The sequence below is a fragment of the Hydra viridissima genome, unplaced genomic scaffold (genome assembly GCF_058129835.1).
Source record: "Hydra viridissima isolate aposymbiotic clone 2 unplaced genomic scaffold, HvirCarnegie_v1 scaffold_3, whole genome shotgun sequence".
Taxonomy (NCBI): Eukaryota; Metazoa; Cnidaria; class Hydrozoa; order Anthoathecata; family Hydridae; genus Hydra; species Hydra viridissima.
In genome coordinates this window covers 20,488,659-20,505,656 of record NW_028324302.1, presented here as the reverse complement: position 1 = coordinate 20,505,656, position 16,998 = coordinate 20,488,659, and the positions used below count along the sequence as shown (strand labels likewise).

The 16,998-nt window shown below is 34.2% G+C and overlaps 2 protein-coding genes across 2 annotated transcripts; one reads left to right on the top strand and one right to left on the bottom strand.

Annotated features, from left to right (window-relative positions):
• Positions 1 to 8,666: 8,666 nt before the first annotated feature.
• Positions 8,667 to 10,295, bottom strand: LOC149891384 (uncharacterized). Its single transcript, XM_090082090.1, has 4 exons — positions 10,216 to 10,295; positions 9,656 to 9,890; positions 9,281 to 9,409; positions 8,667 to 9,022 (listed from the first exon to the last, which is right to left on the bottom strand). Exons 2-4 carry the CDS (start codon positions 9,873 to 9,875, stop codon positions 8,667 to 8,669), a joined length of 705 nt encoding a protein of 234 aa, XP_089938216.1. The 5' UTR covers positions 9,876 to 9,890; positions 10,216 to 10,295.
• An 871-nt stretch (positions 10,296 to 11,166) lies between these two features.
• On the top strand, positions 11,167 to 12,462 carry LOC149891383 (uncharacterized). Its single transcript, XM_090082088.1, has 3 exons — positions 11,167 to 11,176; positions 11,881 to 11,910; positions 12,039 to 12,462. The coding sequence occupies exons 1-3, from the start codon at positions 11,167 to 11,169 to the stop codon at positions 12,410 to 12,412; spliced, it is 414 nt and encodes a 137-aa protein (XP_089938214.1). The 3' UTR covers positions 12,413 to 12,462.
• The last annotated feature ends 4,536 nt before the right edge of the window (positions 12,463 to 16,998 follow it).

Genomic DNA, 16,998 nt, shown 5'->3' with positions numbered 1-16,998 from the left:
ACGCCTCTTCGCAAAAGTAGTTATAATTGGTTAGACTTATAATTGGAAGAGTTTTGTAGTATTTATAAGCTAGCTATCATAAATCTAAAAATATCAAATAAGCTTTGTTCTACAGACTTTAATGTGCAAGACTTTGGATTTTTTCATGTATTACAAAGTTAAGGATAGGACTTTGTCTTCTATTCTTGATCTATTGAGCGTGTAAGATTGCAGTACGCATGAACAGCGCTCTGCACCACCATTGAATCTGAAGGTTAAAAAACTTTTATCTCTAAGAAAGTCTGCCATTTCTTTTTTGTATAAATGTGACCAACATTTGATCTTGTTATCTCCAAATATATGATTTAACTTTTCCAGCTTCACCATTTTTTCTTGTAATGGTATATGTAAGATGTATTATTAAGTAAAAATAACAAACCAATATTTTCTAACTCAGTAGATCCTTCGGATCTAATTCATTACTTAATATGAATATTAGTTACAGATAATTTTATTCTTTCTACTTGCTTGGTTGCGTCAATAACAAACATACGGAAGAGTGTTTTATAATCAGATGGAGTTATATTTGTATTTGATACAACTTCATCCATATTGTAAAGATTTGGTCTGAATGAATCATCGTGTCTATAAATATGAACAAATCTTTGTTGTGTAAAATTAATATTATAATAAGCATCAGCATATCCAGTCGAATATAATGTAATCTTAATATATGTCAGATTTACATTATCAAAGACGGTGGGACTCCGAAGCAGGATTTCTATTTTAATCAGTTTGGAATCCAATCAAAATAAACTTAGGTATCTCTGGTACTGACTTAACAGAGAATCTCTAAGTAAAGTTGGATAAAACAGGTACATCCAACTGATCACCCTACCTCAATCTATAAGTAATAGGCAAGGTCAATTTAGACTCTATTGTTCCTTAAAGTTTAAGCTTTCCTTCCAATCAAAGTTTCAATTCTGGCATCCACCAATAAATTCTATCCATTGTTACTGTACCAGTAGCTACCAGTCAATATTTCTTCTGGTGCTCCCCTTTCAGAAAATATGGACTGCAAGTGTCGAATCACTGCAATGCTTCCATGCGAGTGTGGCAGTTGACGCCATAGTGCGAATCTTGAAGGCCCACAGTCAATCAAGCTGAAATAGCTTTCCCCTCTGTAATTAGTGATATCCATGCCTAATCTTTTCCAATTTTTGTTTACTTCTAACTTCCCGTGGGTCCACGCAAAGGGTGCCGGATCTATCAATTGGTATGGTTCGCACTCTCCAATCACTTTTTGTACATCTTTCTTTGTTGCAATCAGGCACTTCTTCCGAACAAAGTACAAAGTTCTTCTGACTCTAAAGTGTCTAGTCCGCTTGTGTATTTCCAAAATTGATTCTCTATCCATAAACGCCATTCCGGCACATTTTGCAGTGTTAAATTTTAAATATCTCATCCACCGACCAGGTATTCTAATTAAAGAGTCGGCCAAGTTCTCCTTCGACGATATCAGATTAATGTTGACCTCCAAGTTATATGCGTCAACCAACTCCCGGAACAAGTTTACTCTTCGCCGTAAAAGCAGTTCAGCTGAGGCTTTTGATCTCAGTCTGGATTTTCCGATTATAGCATCAGAAATCTAGTGAAAAACCATTACGGAGTCTGTGAACAACTGGAGTTTGTTGAGCTTCCATACCAAAACCATGTTAACACCGCGTAGTACGGAGTCTAGTTCTGCTATACTTATGTGAAATTTCAGATCTGTCTTTACGCAGCTATGTAGCATCTTCAGCGGTCACTCCTCCAATTTGAATAATGCCAAAGAGCTAGCATCAACCCATAGTTTACCCTTATCACGACTTACTTCCCATTCTCCACGAGCATGGTCATTTTCTTCAACCCTCTTCAACACTTCTTCCAGCACACATTTCACACTCATGTCATGGACCTCATCATCCTATCCGTTTGTCAAAGAAACTACCTTCTGCTTGATAATGCTGCGAACAACACGCAACCAACCGTACACCTGCAAGTGACTCACGAATTGCCCATAAATGGAGAAAACCGTCCTCCTTGATAATTTCCGCGGAATTTCCTCCAGCAGATTGCCTCTCGATCACATTAGTTTTCCGCCAACCTTCTTCATGGTTAATCCGAGAACTTATACCCCACTACCATCGATCTTTTCGCCATCCTTACTTTTTAAACCCTATTTTAAAAAATGTTTTCTAACGTGTTTCATGTTAACCACATTCTCTTCAACAAAAATATCATCCACGTATGTCGATGTCCCTTTTTTCACTTTGACATCTTGTTCAACAATGGTGCTCACTTCTGATTTAATGATCATTGGTGCCACATTAAGTCCAAAGCCAAATTGCGTCAAACAATACCGTTTGCTCTTAAACACCACCGTTTGATACGGCCATAGTGTCTCATCCGCTTTTAGCTGAAGATAAGCTTTTCGCAAGTCAATGGTTCCTGGACTGTTACTCATTCGTCTCCACTGCCTCAACTTTTCAGCACATCTCTTGTGAATGCCTCGATGAACCTATTGGTTTCACTCCAGTCTAGCACTGGCCGAATTAGTTTTTATTGCGTTAAACCACTGCCATAAGTGGCAGCTGGCCCTTTGGCGGTCCCATCGTATGTTCATCATATTTTAGTAACCATCTTTCATTTATCCACTCCCGTAATTCGGTCTCATCACTTGCTTAACGTCTCCTGGAACCGCGTAATGGGCTACTGTATTCGCTGATAGATTCGGGTTGTCCCCATTTATCCATATCCACTTAATTGGCCAGTCCACTCCATCGAACACTGCTTCGTGGTCCCGTTTCTTGATTTCAAGTTTTATTTTTTGTTCGTTTATTACCATCGCGCACACATTCTCTCCAAAATTTGGTTTGCCTGACGGAAGAATGGTAAGTGCTCCAAGCATCTGTTTTCCAAGCATAACATCTACTCGAAAGGGTCGAAAACTCGCCACTAAAACCAAATTACGCGCGCAGATATTGCCAACCTCAAGGGAAACCGTTGCCGTTCCAACACAATTTTGAACTTCGCCTCCAAATGTTGTAAGGGTTAGGGCGAACCTTTACATTACTCTATCGCTCCAGTTAGTCGTTCAAAACCAGTTTTTGAAAAATAATCGTCGTTGAACATCTAGTATCGACAATAGCTATCGCGTTTTTACCATCCACCTTGATTTGAAGACCACAAGTGCGTTTAATCCACGGGTATTCGAGAGCGAGCTAGCGCACACCGATCGCTCTCTTCCTCGTTTTCCTGCTGCTTTGTACATTTTGCCGCCACGTGTCCTATCTTTTCGCATTTGAAATACCAAAGATTCCTCTTGGGGCCGGCGCAGTTTTTCGCAATTTGGTTTAACCCTTGACAGTTATAGCATACTATAGGCTCAGGTGACTTTGTTCTCACAACATTCCGGAGGGTGGTGGCAGCGGTTATATTCGACTCATTCGCGCTTTTTTGATTCAGAGCAACCCTTACTTTTGGCAGCATCACGTCAGTTGTATCTTTTGCAGCCCTAAATCTTGAAGGAACTTCTTCCAGCAATCCAACAACAAATGCCAGTCGCACCGCCTTGCCTGGCAATCTCGCAATACACGCCTAGTGTTTCAGATCCGCCAAAAAGATGTCCACTCGTTCCTCATCCCTCATCTTTCGCTTCGTAGGCATCCAAATTTACTCCCATCTTTCTTGTCTTCTTCTCCCAAGCCTTCGTAGGCACAATGTTAAAAAACTTTTTACGGCTGTAAATGCCAACGTCTGTAGAAAATTTACAGCCGGAATCGAAATTCAGTGTTATAAAACTTTTTCGGCTGTAAAACCTCTACAGCTGTAGGAATTACAGCTGTAGAAACTCCGGCTGTAGGACCATCTGAATTTTTGACTTACAGTCGTATTTCAAAAGCAAATTGGCTAAACCAGTTAATCCTTTGGATGAAAATTAGAAAGCAAACATTTTCAAAGTTTTTTTGGAACAGACAGAGCTTTTTTTAAAATTATAAAATACATCTTGTATCGAGCTATTATGGACTTGGATCTTGATTGCTCCAGCTCAGATATGGAGCTCTACTTCCTGTCAACTCATTTTGGAAAAAAGAGAAAGCCCAGAGTGGTAAGATAACTACAAGTTTGAAAGATTTTTGTTTTTGTAAAATATTTATTTAAATGCAAAAGTAATCTAGCTTTGCATGCACCATTGATAAAACCACCTATTTAACATTATTAAAAGATTCAGGTAAAAACTAAGCTACCCTAATATACTAAACCAAATAATATCCTGGGGATTAGTAGTTTCGAGCAGAACAAAATTCAGACTTTGCAGACTCAGACAAACTTTAAAACAGTAGGACATATGGTTTCGATGATCTTTCCAGTTAGATCTTGAGGGACTATTTTGGGTTAGGATTAGTATTTTACTCTATAGTTCACCAAAGACAGCACAAGGCAAGGTACCTTAGGTTACGTAGATTATGTATAGTAAGTAAGGTTAATTTGATTGAAAATAGTTGGTGGGCTCTGTATCTCATTGTATAATTTTAAGGATATTTTAATTAAAAAAAAACAATATTTAGTTCAAAGATCGAAGGTTCACTGAAGAAGTCTCTGATGTGGTGTTTAGACAACAAAATTGGATCCCAAGAGCAGCTGTCGACTATTTGGAAGATAAAATTGAAGATCAACTTAAGCATCCTACAAACAGAAATCATCCACTGAGTTCAAGGCAACAGGTAATCAAAAACAACAAAGTCTTTTAGATAACAACAATGTTTGATTAAGCAGAGAAATTAAATATTTTTACAAAGTGCTCCATATGAACCAAAAATTGCATAAGTTGGATTCTGTATTTTAATTGTAAAATTCTCTTGCAAAGTTTTATCATCAAAACAAAGCTATTTGTTAAGAACCACATTTTAATGGGATACTCTTTTTCCAGATTTTGCTTTTTTGTCAATTCCTGGGCACTGATGCCTTTTACCATTTGTTAAGAGATGCTCGAGGTGTTGATACCAAGACCATTCATGCTACAGTCCATCGAGTTGCTGATGTTGTCATCTCCCTGAAGAATGAAATCATTCGTTGGCCTGAAGTTTGCAGTGACCTAGCAGAGAAATTTTACCAGTTCAACCAGTTTCCTCTTTGTGCTGGTGCCCTGGATGGCACCCACATCAATGTTGAACCACCCAGAGCTGATGAAGCCTCATTTCTGAATCGCTACAGGGAACACTCCATTAATGTACTTGCAGTCTGTGGGCCAGATTTGTCTTTCTATTATGTCGATGCTAATCACCCAGGCAGATGTCATGATTCAAGAGTTATCCGTGAAAGTTCTCTCTGGAGATCATTTGACATTCTTGATCAACGGCCCTTCAAAGGTGCTGTACTCCTGGGAGATTCAGCCTACCCACTGCGTGAATGGCTAATGACCCCCTTCCCAGGAATTCCATATGGTGCGAAAGAAAAGTACAATGATTCACACAGTGTCACCAGGAATGTGATAGAGAGAGCCTTTGGTGTTGTGAAGAAAAGGTTTTACTCTCTGGGTAATGGATTTCGATTGCACAACATGGAGGATGTGCCAAAGTTCATTATAGCAGCCTTTATTCTACACAACTTAGCCATTCAGTTTGGTGACTCTTGTGAATTTGATGATGACCTGTCTCCTCAACAGCAATCGTCACGTCGACCCAGGAAGCACCGGAAATGTAAGCGAAATCACCCAGTTATTCCTCCAGCAGAGCAAACATTGGATGGTACCTTGAGAGAAGAGAATGAAAGCCAAACATACACCGACAAAAAAACTATTCTTGGTATTAGAAAAAGAGAGCAACTTTTGACCTTCTTTAATGAATAGAAGATGTTTCTGTTTCGCCCATTTTAATGATGCTAAAGGATATGTTAGACTTTGTGGTGCATGTAAAATTTTTCCTATTTGATGCCAATACTGCATTGCTAAAATGATATAGGCAGAGTTTTAAGTAAAGAAGCTGCTATGTTAAAACCTACAAAATGACACTTAGAACTACCAAGTCTATATTTGGATAGTACAGAAAGCAGAAGACTGACAATAGGTTTTGAAATATTTGTTTATTTATTTATTTGACACCCTTTTTTCTCATAAGCAAATTGATTCGGAAGTTATTGAAAGCATTTATATATAGATTAATACCAATTGTAAAAAATTAAGACTAAGCAGAAGACAAAGGATTTTAATATAAATTCAAAATTTTGTAAACATGCAAAGCAAAATGATAATGTAAAATAGTTTTTGTTAAGGTACTTAAAAATCCATTTTTGTACTAAATTGGAGAAAATTTTCAATGTATTTTGCACATTTTAAAATAAAGGAGACATTGCTTTTAAAAAATATGACTTTTTATTTCAAAAACTTTTCTTTGATGGAAAGACAGAATTAGTTTAGATAATTTGAAAGTTCACAAAGTTTTAGTTTTGAAAAACATCTAAAATATCCAAAAAAACTGACATATTTTAATGACTGAGGTTAACTTTGAAAATGGCAAAGGTCAATTAGTCATTTCTTCAACCTTTAAACTTTTTTCTTTGCTTTTTTCTTACGTTTACTCAACCTTGCTAGGTAAATTTCTCTACCATGATTGTTATTTTGCAATAATTTATGGAGGAAGAAAATGAGGGCAAGTCTCTGGGGGTCCAAACCATTAGGGGACAATACAGGTGTACTTGAGTGGTATTCTAGGCCTGAATTTTCAATTAGGAGGCTCCCATGTGGCAAGTAAAACCCTACTCCTTGATGATGAGACCCCTTAAGTCTGTATTGGGGTAGTACATGAAGTTGGGGAGTGGTAAGAGGATCTTTTAGAAAAGTTACAAGGGCAACACAGCCATAATGAACATCATGTCTATCCTTATGCACATGTGCAGTGTAATCACTAGCCAAAGTCATGCCAGAGAAAACATTTTGGGCTTCACACCCTAGACGACAGGTGTTAGGTTTTACAGCAGTCATTTTATCAAAGCAAAATGGGACAGCTTTTTGAAGATGGAGGGAAATGAGGTCGGCAAAGTTATCAGAAATTTGAAGCAAAAGAGATGGATTGCCACCAGTGAGAAGTGGGAAAAGGCTAACTCGGTCATTCATGGGTTTACTAGCATTCTTACAGATATCGCCAGCTCTATACATGTCTTTTGTGCAGCCAACTGTGTAAGAAAATGATCGATTTGGGCCCTCTGGGCCTTGGCAACTGCAATTTTGCCCTTCAACTTCAATTCCCCTTGATCTGGAAGGGCAAAATGGGAGTACATGGGTGGCTAAGGCATTTCGTAAGTTAGATGCTTCGGAAGAAGTCAAGAAATCCAAAATTATTATTGAAACAACAATGAAATAGTGTTTTTGACAGCTTAGGGGATTTGTTATTAGACAAAAATTAAATTTTATGTATAAAAATTTTGGGAAAATCTGCATTTATTATCTGGAAGTTTGGGTTATTTTTGCTCAAAGACAAGAAAACATTTTTGTACCAATAAGTTGGACAGTTCTATTTATAAACAAATTTTTAAAAATAAAATATCAGCACTTTAAAGCTGATACATCCAAAAAGTTGTACCATTTTATGTAAAAATAAAATAAAATTCGAATTTGCAATTTTATTTGTAACTTTAGAGCAAAAATGCATAAAATATCGAAGAAAGAGCTTTTTAAGACTGAAAAAAAAGTATAAAATAGCATTTATGCTATCTTGACTCATGTAAAAGTTATTGCAACATAAAGTTTAGCAAAGAAATTTTACAATTTTATTTTCTGATTTAGGAGTAGAATTTAACAATTAATTCTCATTGGTAAATTATGAATCCCCTAGGAAGTCAATACTTGAAAGCTTTTACATTTGAAATTGTAAATCATTGATCTCATAGGGCCCAACAAAAATCTCTCTGCAGCCCATCTTTGGATGGTAGATCACTGATTGTGAACCTGTGCTCTATTTAATGGATAATTCAATGTAATATTTTATGTTTTATTTCATACTTTCATAAGAACATACAGCAAATTTGACAAATTTTCAATTTCAAAATTAGATTGACAGAAATAGTTCAGTTTAATGCATCACTTTATGAGAATCTTCACTAGATTAAAAAAAAAGAATTTATAAAGTTGCTTGGAGAAATTAAGTAACTCTTGAGTCTTGGCTTGCAGGTTTCACTCTTCTATGACAATACATATTTGCATTTCGTTTAGGAATTAGTTTCTTTGACTCTTTCTAAAGTTGAAATGAAGCTGACTGGAACTGAAGAACTTAGAGGGAATCAAAGCTTGAACAATGTTCGCTGAAAAATTAAAAAAAAAATGACACAAAGAAGAATGAGTATAGTTAGTAAGATGAAGGTCCAGATAGAGCTGTTTGCTTAAATTTAAAAGGGCCAATGTGAGGCACTAGACCTTGAACACATGTCCATGTGAGGACCCTGGTCCTTGCCATTGCAAGAAACCATGTAGCAGTATGGTATTTTTTTACAAAAAATGATTTTGGTGTGTCATCAGTTGAGTACAAAACAAAGAAAACTATGAACACTAAAATATATCATGATTTGTTGTTGTAAAGAAGGAAGATCTGTAATTGTTTTAAATTTAAATTACATTTGCTTCGACTCAGGAGAAACAGTGAGTGTTTTTAGTACTAAAATGCAAACCATTTTAGTACTAAAAAACTCACTGTTTCTCCTGAGCCTCTGTCTTGAACATGAAGGACAACATCTCCAGAAAGGGAAAAGGTGGCTCTTCGAAAAAATTCAGCTCTTGCTGTAGCTTCTTCAGCCCTCATGTTGGCCTCATTCACTTGAGCCTTGATGAGCTCCACCTTTGCCTCATAGAGTTCAGCTTCAGCTCTCATCAGTCTAAGCCTGGCAGGTCCTTCTTCAAGCTCATATTGTGCTTTCTTCAGTTTGACTTCTTTGTAGCCATTCTCAAACCAAAGAGGAGTGCTTCCAGCTGACTTTTGTTTCTTCCGTTGAGGTTGGTTTTCATCCTGACCCACTGAAAATAAGAAAGTTTTGAGTTGCACCGATCCTGTGATAGTTTGATGAACTGTAATCTTTTACTTATTAAAATAAAATATAGACTTTCTCCTTTTGTCTTTAAATCATGAATGTAACAAATTGTTCTACACAATAGAAATGTTAGACATTCTTTTTAGATTTTATGTCAGATTTGGAAGCATTAAAATTCATACTCATGAGGAAGGTTTGATCTATTTTAGACTAAATCACATGGATTTATTTAAAGTTCTTTTACCTGCTGTCCTGTTAACTTCAAAAGGCTGTTCCTGAGGATCAAAGAAAGCTCTTGAGACACTGGGCACTGGTGATGATGACCTAACATTTCGGTTTCCAACTGGCAAGAGAGGAGCACGAAAAACACTATCTAAAAGTTGTAAAAAGGAAAGGTATTTTAGTTTCCTAGGTTTAGCTTCTGTGAATAAATTCTTGTTTTACACAAAGTTGTTGATATTAAAGACAAAAACATGTCTGCATTGCTATGAACATATAATTGGCATTTACTAATATTGCAAATGAATGCACTACTGTTTAAAAATCTTCAAATAGTTCCTTTTGTTCAGTTACTTTTGAGAAAACAATAGAACTAATTGCCCATGAAATATTTTTTTACCTGTGATACTCAATGTACTGGTGTCCAAGTCAGGAAGTTGAGGTGGATCATTCTCTGCACTTGGCATCACTGGGAGGTCATTGGGCTGGTTTAGTCCTTTGACAACTGCTGAATCTCTTCCAATGATGTCAAGGACCATATTATCAACAGGAGTTAGGGACAACGCAGAAGCTCCAGTCTGCCTAGCAGCAGTCAACTTGTTGATTGCAGTTCGCCGCATTCCATCCCAGACACTCTATAATCAGATTAGTACCATTAATGCAGTACCTTAATTGAACCTTAGAGTATGCATTACTCTTTGGAGTGTTAAACAAAGAGTGAGATCTAAGCCAAATGGGCAAATAGTATGGCTAATATGGCTAAAAATACCTAAAATGCGCTATAAGAATTTGGTTTCATTTCATTGCCCAGTACCTGCATGTTTACATATTTATGGCTTCTAATCTGTTAAAATCTATTCAATTGTGCTTGTTAAGTACTTGCTGTGATTACAGTGCCACAAAATGGCAAATGAAAATTAATGTAAGGTAAAATCAATTTCTTCACAAAAATATACTTACAGTTCGCAGATGATCTTCACTTTTAAGAGGGATTCCCTTTGTCAAGCACTGGTTTTAGATATCCTTCCATGCTAGGGCTTTTGACTTCTTGGTAATGCCTTTTTCCTTGTCAAAAGGCAACAAAATTTGGTCCTTCTTAAGCTTAATCAGCTCAGCAATGTCTTCCTTCTGTTCTAGTGTAATCTGCACCATTTTGATCAATTTGAACTCAAACTTTTACTTCCTTTTTTATTTTAGCTTTTTAAACTTTTCTTTTGTTTACATAAAGAACCAATGGTTTCTATTAGAGACTGGCCAACCGTCCTATGTGATCATTTTATTCGTTAATATCGATTATTTCGATTAATGATCAAAAAAAAAACCAAACGATTAAAAAGTTAATTAGAGCGAGTTTTCTATAAACGATCGCGGGACAATAGAGCGTCTAAATGATTAAAACGATTAATATTCATGAAATTTGATTTTTAATCGATTTGATTTTTTTAATTAAGGTAGCTGCAATAACTCGATTAAATTATTGTTCAGTTTACTTTTGAGGATGTCCCTGCTGAGAGTTTGAATGATATTTTAGACTCTGAACCTTCTTCTGCCACAAATTCTGACTCAACCAATCCTGGAAGAAGCTCAGATTTAAATGAACTTGAAGATAATGCTTTGGCAGAGCAGCCAACACGACAGCCTTCAAAAAAGAGGAAAAATTCCTAAATCATCTGAAGCCTTGCCTCTTAAACAAACCAACAAAAATAGCTAAACTAATTGAGAGACTTTTTGTTTGCCATCTTTTAATGTGTTCGTGATTTTTGTACAATAAATGTTAAAACAAAAATGTGTTTCATTGTGTTTTTCATTTTATGTATTTCTCTTAAAATAAAAAAAAATATTTTATCGAGTTTTTTATGAACAAGGAGTATTAGAAATTTAAAAAATCTAACTAGATTTAAAATGAATAAAATGACTAATTGTTAGACAATTTGATTAAAATGATTAATAGTTTACTCGAAACTGATTAAAACGGTCACACAACTTTAATCGAATTAATCATTAATTTTTTAATTTGGTTGGTCATTAATCGATAATCGAAAATCGCGGTTGTCCGCTCTCTAGTTTCTATTTTTAAATTTGTAGATTTCTATGGCTCAAAATTTCCATTGCTTCGGCCGAAAATGTTCCAGTGTAAAAAAAAAGTTTTATAACATGTATATTTTTTTCCTAGAGCCGTAAGCCGGATTCCGGCTTACGGCTCTAAATACGGCGAAATGGTTTCGGCTGTAGTTTACAGCTGTAGAGTTTTTATAACATTGTGCCTTAGATAAACATTAAATTGCGGACTCTTGGTATGCTTTACATGACGGTGACGTAAATGAATTCTTGGTTTTTAATAAAACCGAAGGTCAGTTTTTATTAATCAGCTTTGGTGAAAGTAAATTTCTCACTGTAATCCTTTTTTTTTTTTACTATTTTGAAGTTAAAATGGTATTTATATATGATTATTTATAAGAAATTTATAAATAATATAAAGAAATTTATAAGAAATTTATATGAAAATCATCCAACTCTCAAAAAGTATTCTTTTTATGTCAATAAGCAGCTGCTTTGAGGGTGAAAGAAAATATACTTGATTGTATAAAAATACTTATTTAATTTTTTTGTGATAATTCTCAACAGGTGTCTTCGATGCTGCAACTCAACCTAGAGGTATGACTACATGAATAACTACATAAAAAACATTAATTACATTATTTAAACTGAAATTTTTCCATTAAGGTGTTTATGAACATAAAGTAGTCGGTATTTCATATAAAATAAGTTCCTACCTATATTAGATAAATTTAACGATGCAACTAAACGAAAGTTAAAAGCAAACGGTCTGGTTGCAACTTTGAGCGTCTTAAATCCGACTTTTTCATTGTCTTTCAAACTGAAGCCAACTTCCTATTCAAAAGGAAAACACAGTGTTTTTCATCTCTTGCAAGATCAATATTTCGTTCAAGGAGCTAATAAGAGAGTTACAGCTTGGTTTCATGAGGATGGATCAGGAAAACTTGTATTTGCCGCTGGTTTTGTCGACGCTGAGCAAAACATAACGGAGTACGTCACAAAGGATCCTCTCTTTTTAAAAACATGGTCATCTATCAAAATATCTCGAATTGAAGCATCATCTAAAAACAAGAAATCCTATGTTACAGTATTTATTTAAACAATAAAACTGTTTTTACCGCCCCCATGGACACTGCCGAAAGTTTTGAGTTCGTGAGAATATTTTTTAGTGATCTGTGGAATATGGCTCAAGCTGGCTTCGTAAAAGATATAGAAATATCCAACGGTAAAATCCTCAAAATGTTCATAAAGAGCTTTGTATTCATAATGCATATTTGAATTTTGACTTTATATCTTCTGTATTTTTTAATGATTACTAGAGAGTTCACATCTCCTCGCATTTATAGTCTCTATTGTGTGTTTCTATCCTATAAAAATTATGATGTTATGTTTATACTACAAAAAGAAGATCTTAATTTTTATTCTTTTATGAAAACCATCCTTTTCGATGGAATACTATGAATAAACTTTTTCATTTAGATTAACTGGCTGTGATCGTTTTGTGTGTGTGGAAGTTACGAAACTTAACCTTCAGTTGTGATGTGGTTAAAAGATTCGTAACATTTTTAAAAGATTCGTAATATTTTTAAAAGGCGTTTGAGATTAATATTAATGTTATTTTTCAAAGAAGTAAAATGTATTTAATCTACTTTTAACGATAAATTGTTGTTTATCCATTCATACGCGAATATTTTAACTCTCACGTATAGATATATGAAATTCTACCATTTGGGGTTGAACTCGTGACTCATAGTGCATAATTTTTTTGCTATAAATTGTTAAAGGGTGAATATATGATAAAGATTTTATGAATTTTGTAAATAATCGTGAAATAGTGAAAATTATATTAAAATGAAAAGCTTTTACAAAGCTTGAAATTTCAGAACACCTTCACATAGCATTACACTTAGTCGTGTTAGAAATACCAGAATAGCCAAGGCAGCTTTAAATCCAATCACAAAAACCATTCTATTTGTTCCATTTTCATTTATTTACAAAGGTGATCACAGAAATAGCGCATTTAACATTTACTTCATTAGAGTAATTTCTTTCTTTATTACGGAAATTTAAAAAAGTAATGTTAATTAATAACTGTTTATTAGCAATAAACCATAAGAACAGGCCTGGATTAACCTTAGGCAAACAAGGCATTTGCCTTGGGCACCAAGCGTTTGGGGGCACCACAAGTCCTCAAGAAATATTTTTTTTTTAGCAAATTTAAGTTCAGAGACAACTGAAAATAGAACAAGTGCTATGAAAATGAAGAAATACATTATAATAAAAATTCACATTCAAGTTTGGTAAAATCTTGTATGCTTAAAAATTAATCTATGAATGAGCCGGTTTTTTCTATTTAGCTTTTTTTTTAAACTAATTGTTTTTTTCGCGCTTTAATGACTTTTTTTTTTGCGCTTTAACTACTTTACTTGAGGATATTTTTTTATTAACAACGTGAAACTATTATTAAAGCTGTTTTAATAATAGTTTCACGTTTGTTTTATCATTTTTACGCCATTGTTGAAAAACTTGAGACAGAAATGAGTAGACGAAGACAAGTATATAATGATGTAGCAGTTCGCTTTTCTTGTTTGGTCGATGGATCATTATCACCAACATCTCAGTGTTGTGAAGAACTAATAAATGCTTATCCTAAAGATCTGAACAATAATTTATATACTGAACTACAACAGTTTCATTCATATATTCGACACACGTTTCAAGCTGCATCAAAATCGGAAAACAACACGTTCAATCGTGGAGAATTATACCAAGTAATAGTTAGAGACAATATTGAGTGTGCCTTTCCAAATGTTGAAATCGCCTTCTTTATTTTCAACATTAATAGTTACTAACTGTTCAACTGAGCGTTCTTTTTCTCAGTTGAAACGTACAAAAAATTCAAATAGATCAACAATGAAACAAGAATGGCTCGATTCCTTATCTTTGCTTATGATTTAGGCAGATATGTTGCGCAAAATTAACTTTGACGATATACTCAAAGACTTTGGTAGATGTAAATCTAGAGAAAAAAAACTTTAAAATGTAAATGACTATATCTTTTTGATTTTTTCGTCTAATAAAAAATACAGTTTGTCTATTATTATTTCTAAATTTATTAACTATTAATTTTAATACAGAAATACTTTATTGTTGGTTTTATATGAGTGATAGTAGAACAAACTACAAACATATTTGTTAACAATCGTTTTCTTTGCATAATATTGAACATACCAGCGGTCACAATCAGCGAAAAATCAGGGGCCCCGGGCAGAAGGGGGCACCGATGTGGGTTTGTGTCTTGGGCACTAAAAAGGCTTAATCCGGCCCTGCATAAGAAAAAAATCATTTTTTCCTGAAGTTTAGCTAAAATAATTGAAATGTTTACAAAATACAACGAAAGTGGTGATTATAGAAATAGCACATTAAACAAAAATTTATTGCTTTATAAAAGCCTACATTAAAACATTAAAAGCAGTATTAAAACTTTGTTGAGCCTTTAGTCTTTTAAGGTGGCTACCCACTATTAAAATCTGAAAAAATAAAAAAAAAAGTAAAATTTTTTTTTTTTTATTTGTGGAAGGTTTAACCTTTATAAACAATAAATAACGTACAACAATGGTATAAAAGTTTTATAACTTACCCTAATATTGTTTTTTAAAAGGGGGCAAACTTCTAAAATTTTAAAAAATTCCATAGCAACGGCCTTAGCGACAGTTAAAAATTTTCTGTCTTCTAACAAAGATATCTTTAGTTTGGTTTAATATTTTTCTTTGAAATTTTTTACAGAGATAAAATGTAGTTAGGTGAATGTGCTGAGTTAAAAATATTTACGCTATGGTATCCTATTCAAATACAAATTTGGGTAACTTGAGCTATTTTGGTATTTAATTTAAGCATTACACTAAATTGAAAATTCCAGAGCATTATAAAAAATATATAATTTTTTTTTTGACTCAGCACATAGTTCATACAATAAACAATGTTTTTGAAAAGTTTGACTTAATTTGAAAAATTTGGCAGTTATCCTTGTTGAAAAATTTGCTGTTTTTAAGTTAATTATGCACATAATTAATGACGTAATGTTGAAAATATGAAAAATTTGTATTTTTTTATCTGTTTTGATTCCAATGCTACTAAAATGTTTAAGTGTGAGGTAAAAAAGCGATTCTATCAATATTTTTTTTAAATAGTGGGTAGCCACCTTAAACTCTTAACAAGACTTTGACATCGCTCCACAGTAGTGACATTCCAGACTTTTTTCATTTCCCCCAAAAGTCATATGTTAGCGGTTTGTTTATCTCGTAAAGCCATCACTATGTTGTACCTCAAATTTTCGATAGGGTTTAGATTGGGACTTAGCGGTTGCTTTTACTAGAACATTAACTTCATTTTCCTCAAGCCAAGATTTTGCAGATCTCGCGGTACGCTTTGGGTGGTTGTTGTTCACAAAGCAGCCGAGAGAAATTTCGGGCCCGGGGAAGTTGTTTTAAAGGGCCCTCATTATGATCAATTATATACCCAGAACCAAAAGAAACGTGCTCTGGTCATTGAAAATTAAAAGTATAAGTTAATTAAATCTTTTAAAAGTCAAAACTATTTAAATCTTTTAAAAATTATTTTAAAAAATTATTTGTACACACACGGGGCCCCAAGAATCTTTCCCGTTCACCCCCCCCCCCCCTCTCGGCGGCCATGGTTGTGCATTAAAATTCAAGAAACAGGTAGGTTATCATCAGCAAATGACTATATTACGTTTTGAAATAGATCTTCGTACTTGTATTGACCAAGGGACCAATTCCATTGTGGTACAAAGCTCCCAAACCTTAATAATACCCTTATCGTGCTTCATCGTCTTTAGAGTTTACAATGGGTTGTTTTCTTGCTTTATAGGATTTTAACATTTACTTTTACTAGACTGAAATGATTAAACTTTGATTCATCGGTAAATAAAACGTTTTTCCAAAAAGAAACATATTTTTTTAGGAATTGTTTTAATCGATTTTGTTTTGAGACAAGGGGTTTCTTCTTCGCTCTACAACCTCGAAGCTGGCTTCCTCTAAATGACGACGAAGCTAACACAATTACGTGATACTGTTCTTCAGTTCTGGCTTCCTGTAAACGACGCTGCAGCTGACACAATTATTTGATACTGTTCTTCAGTTTTGGTTTTTATTTCATTTGAAGTTAAGAAAGGAGTTTTTTTTAGACATCCAAAATATTTTTTTAGGCGATGACTTTTGAATTTTACCATCAGCTTGAATTTTGCAACAATTTTAAACAAATTTTCCGGATTACCCTAGTTGATGCGAAATTGGAGAAATGTTTAGTCCATTTGATATTTAAGATTAATTTTCTTTATTCTAAAGAGTAATGTTTTTTTTCGCCCTATGTCCAGTTATTACAAGTAAATAAAATGTATTTTGCAAATATTATTTACAACGCCTTCTTCCAGTTTTCGCTTAAGAAGCTATTTCAATGAGCACTTCCACACAACGAAATTTGATAATAAAAGTTTTTGTCATATTGTCGTGTTTAGGTTCACACAACAATTCAAATTCCAAATTGTAAGTTACCATAAGAAATACGATTAAAATTAAATGCGTTTAGTTATGGGATGTGCTAATTCTACGATAACCGCTGAATTCCATATGTGTATATGTATAACAATAATATATATATATATAT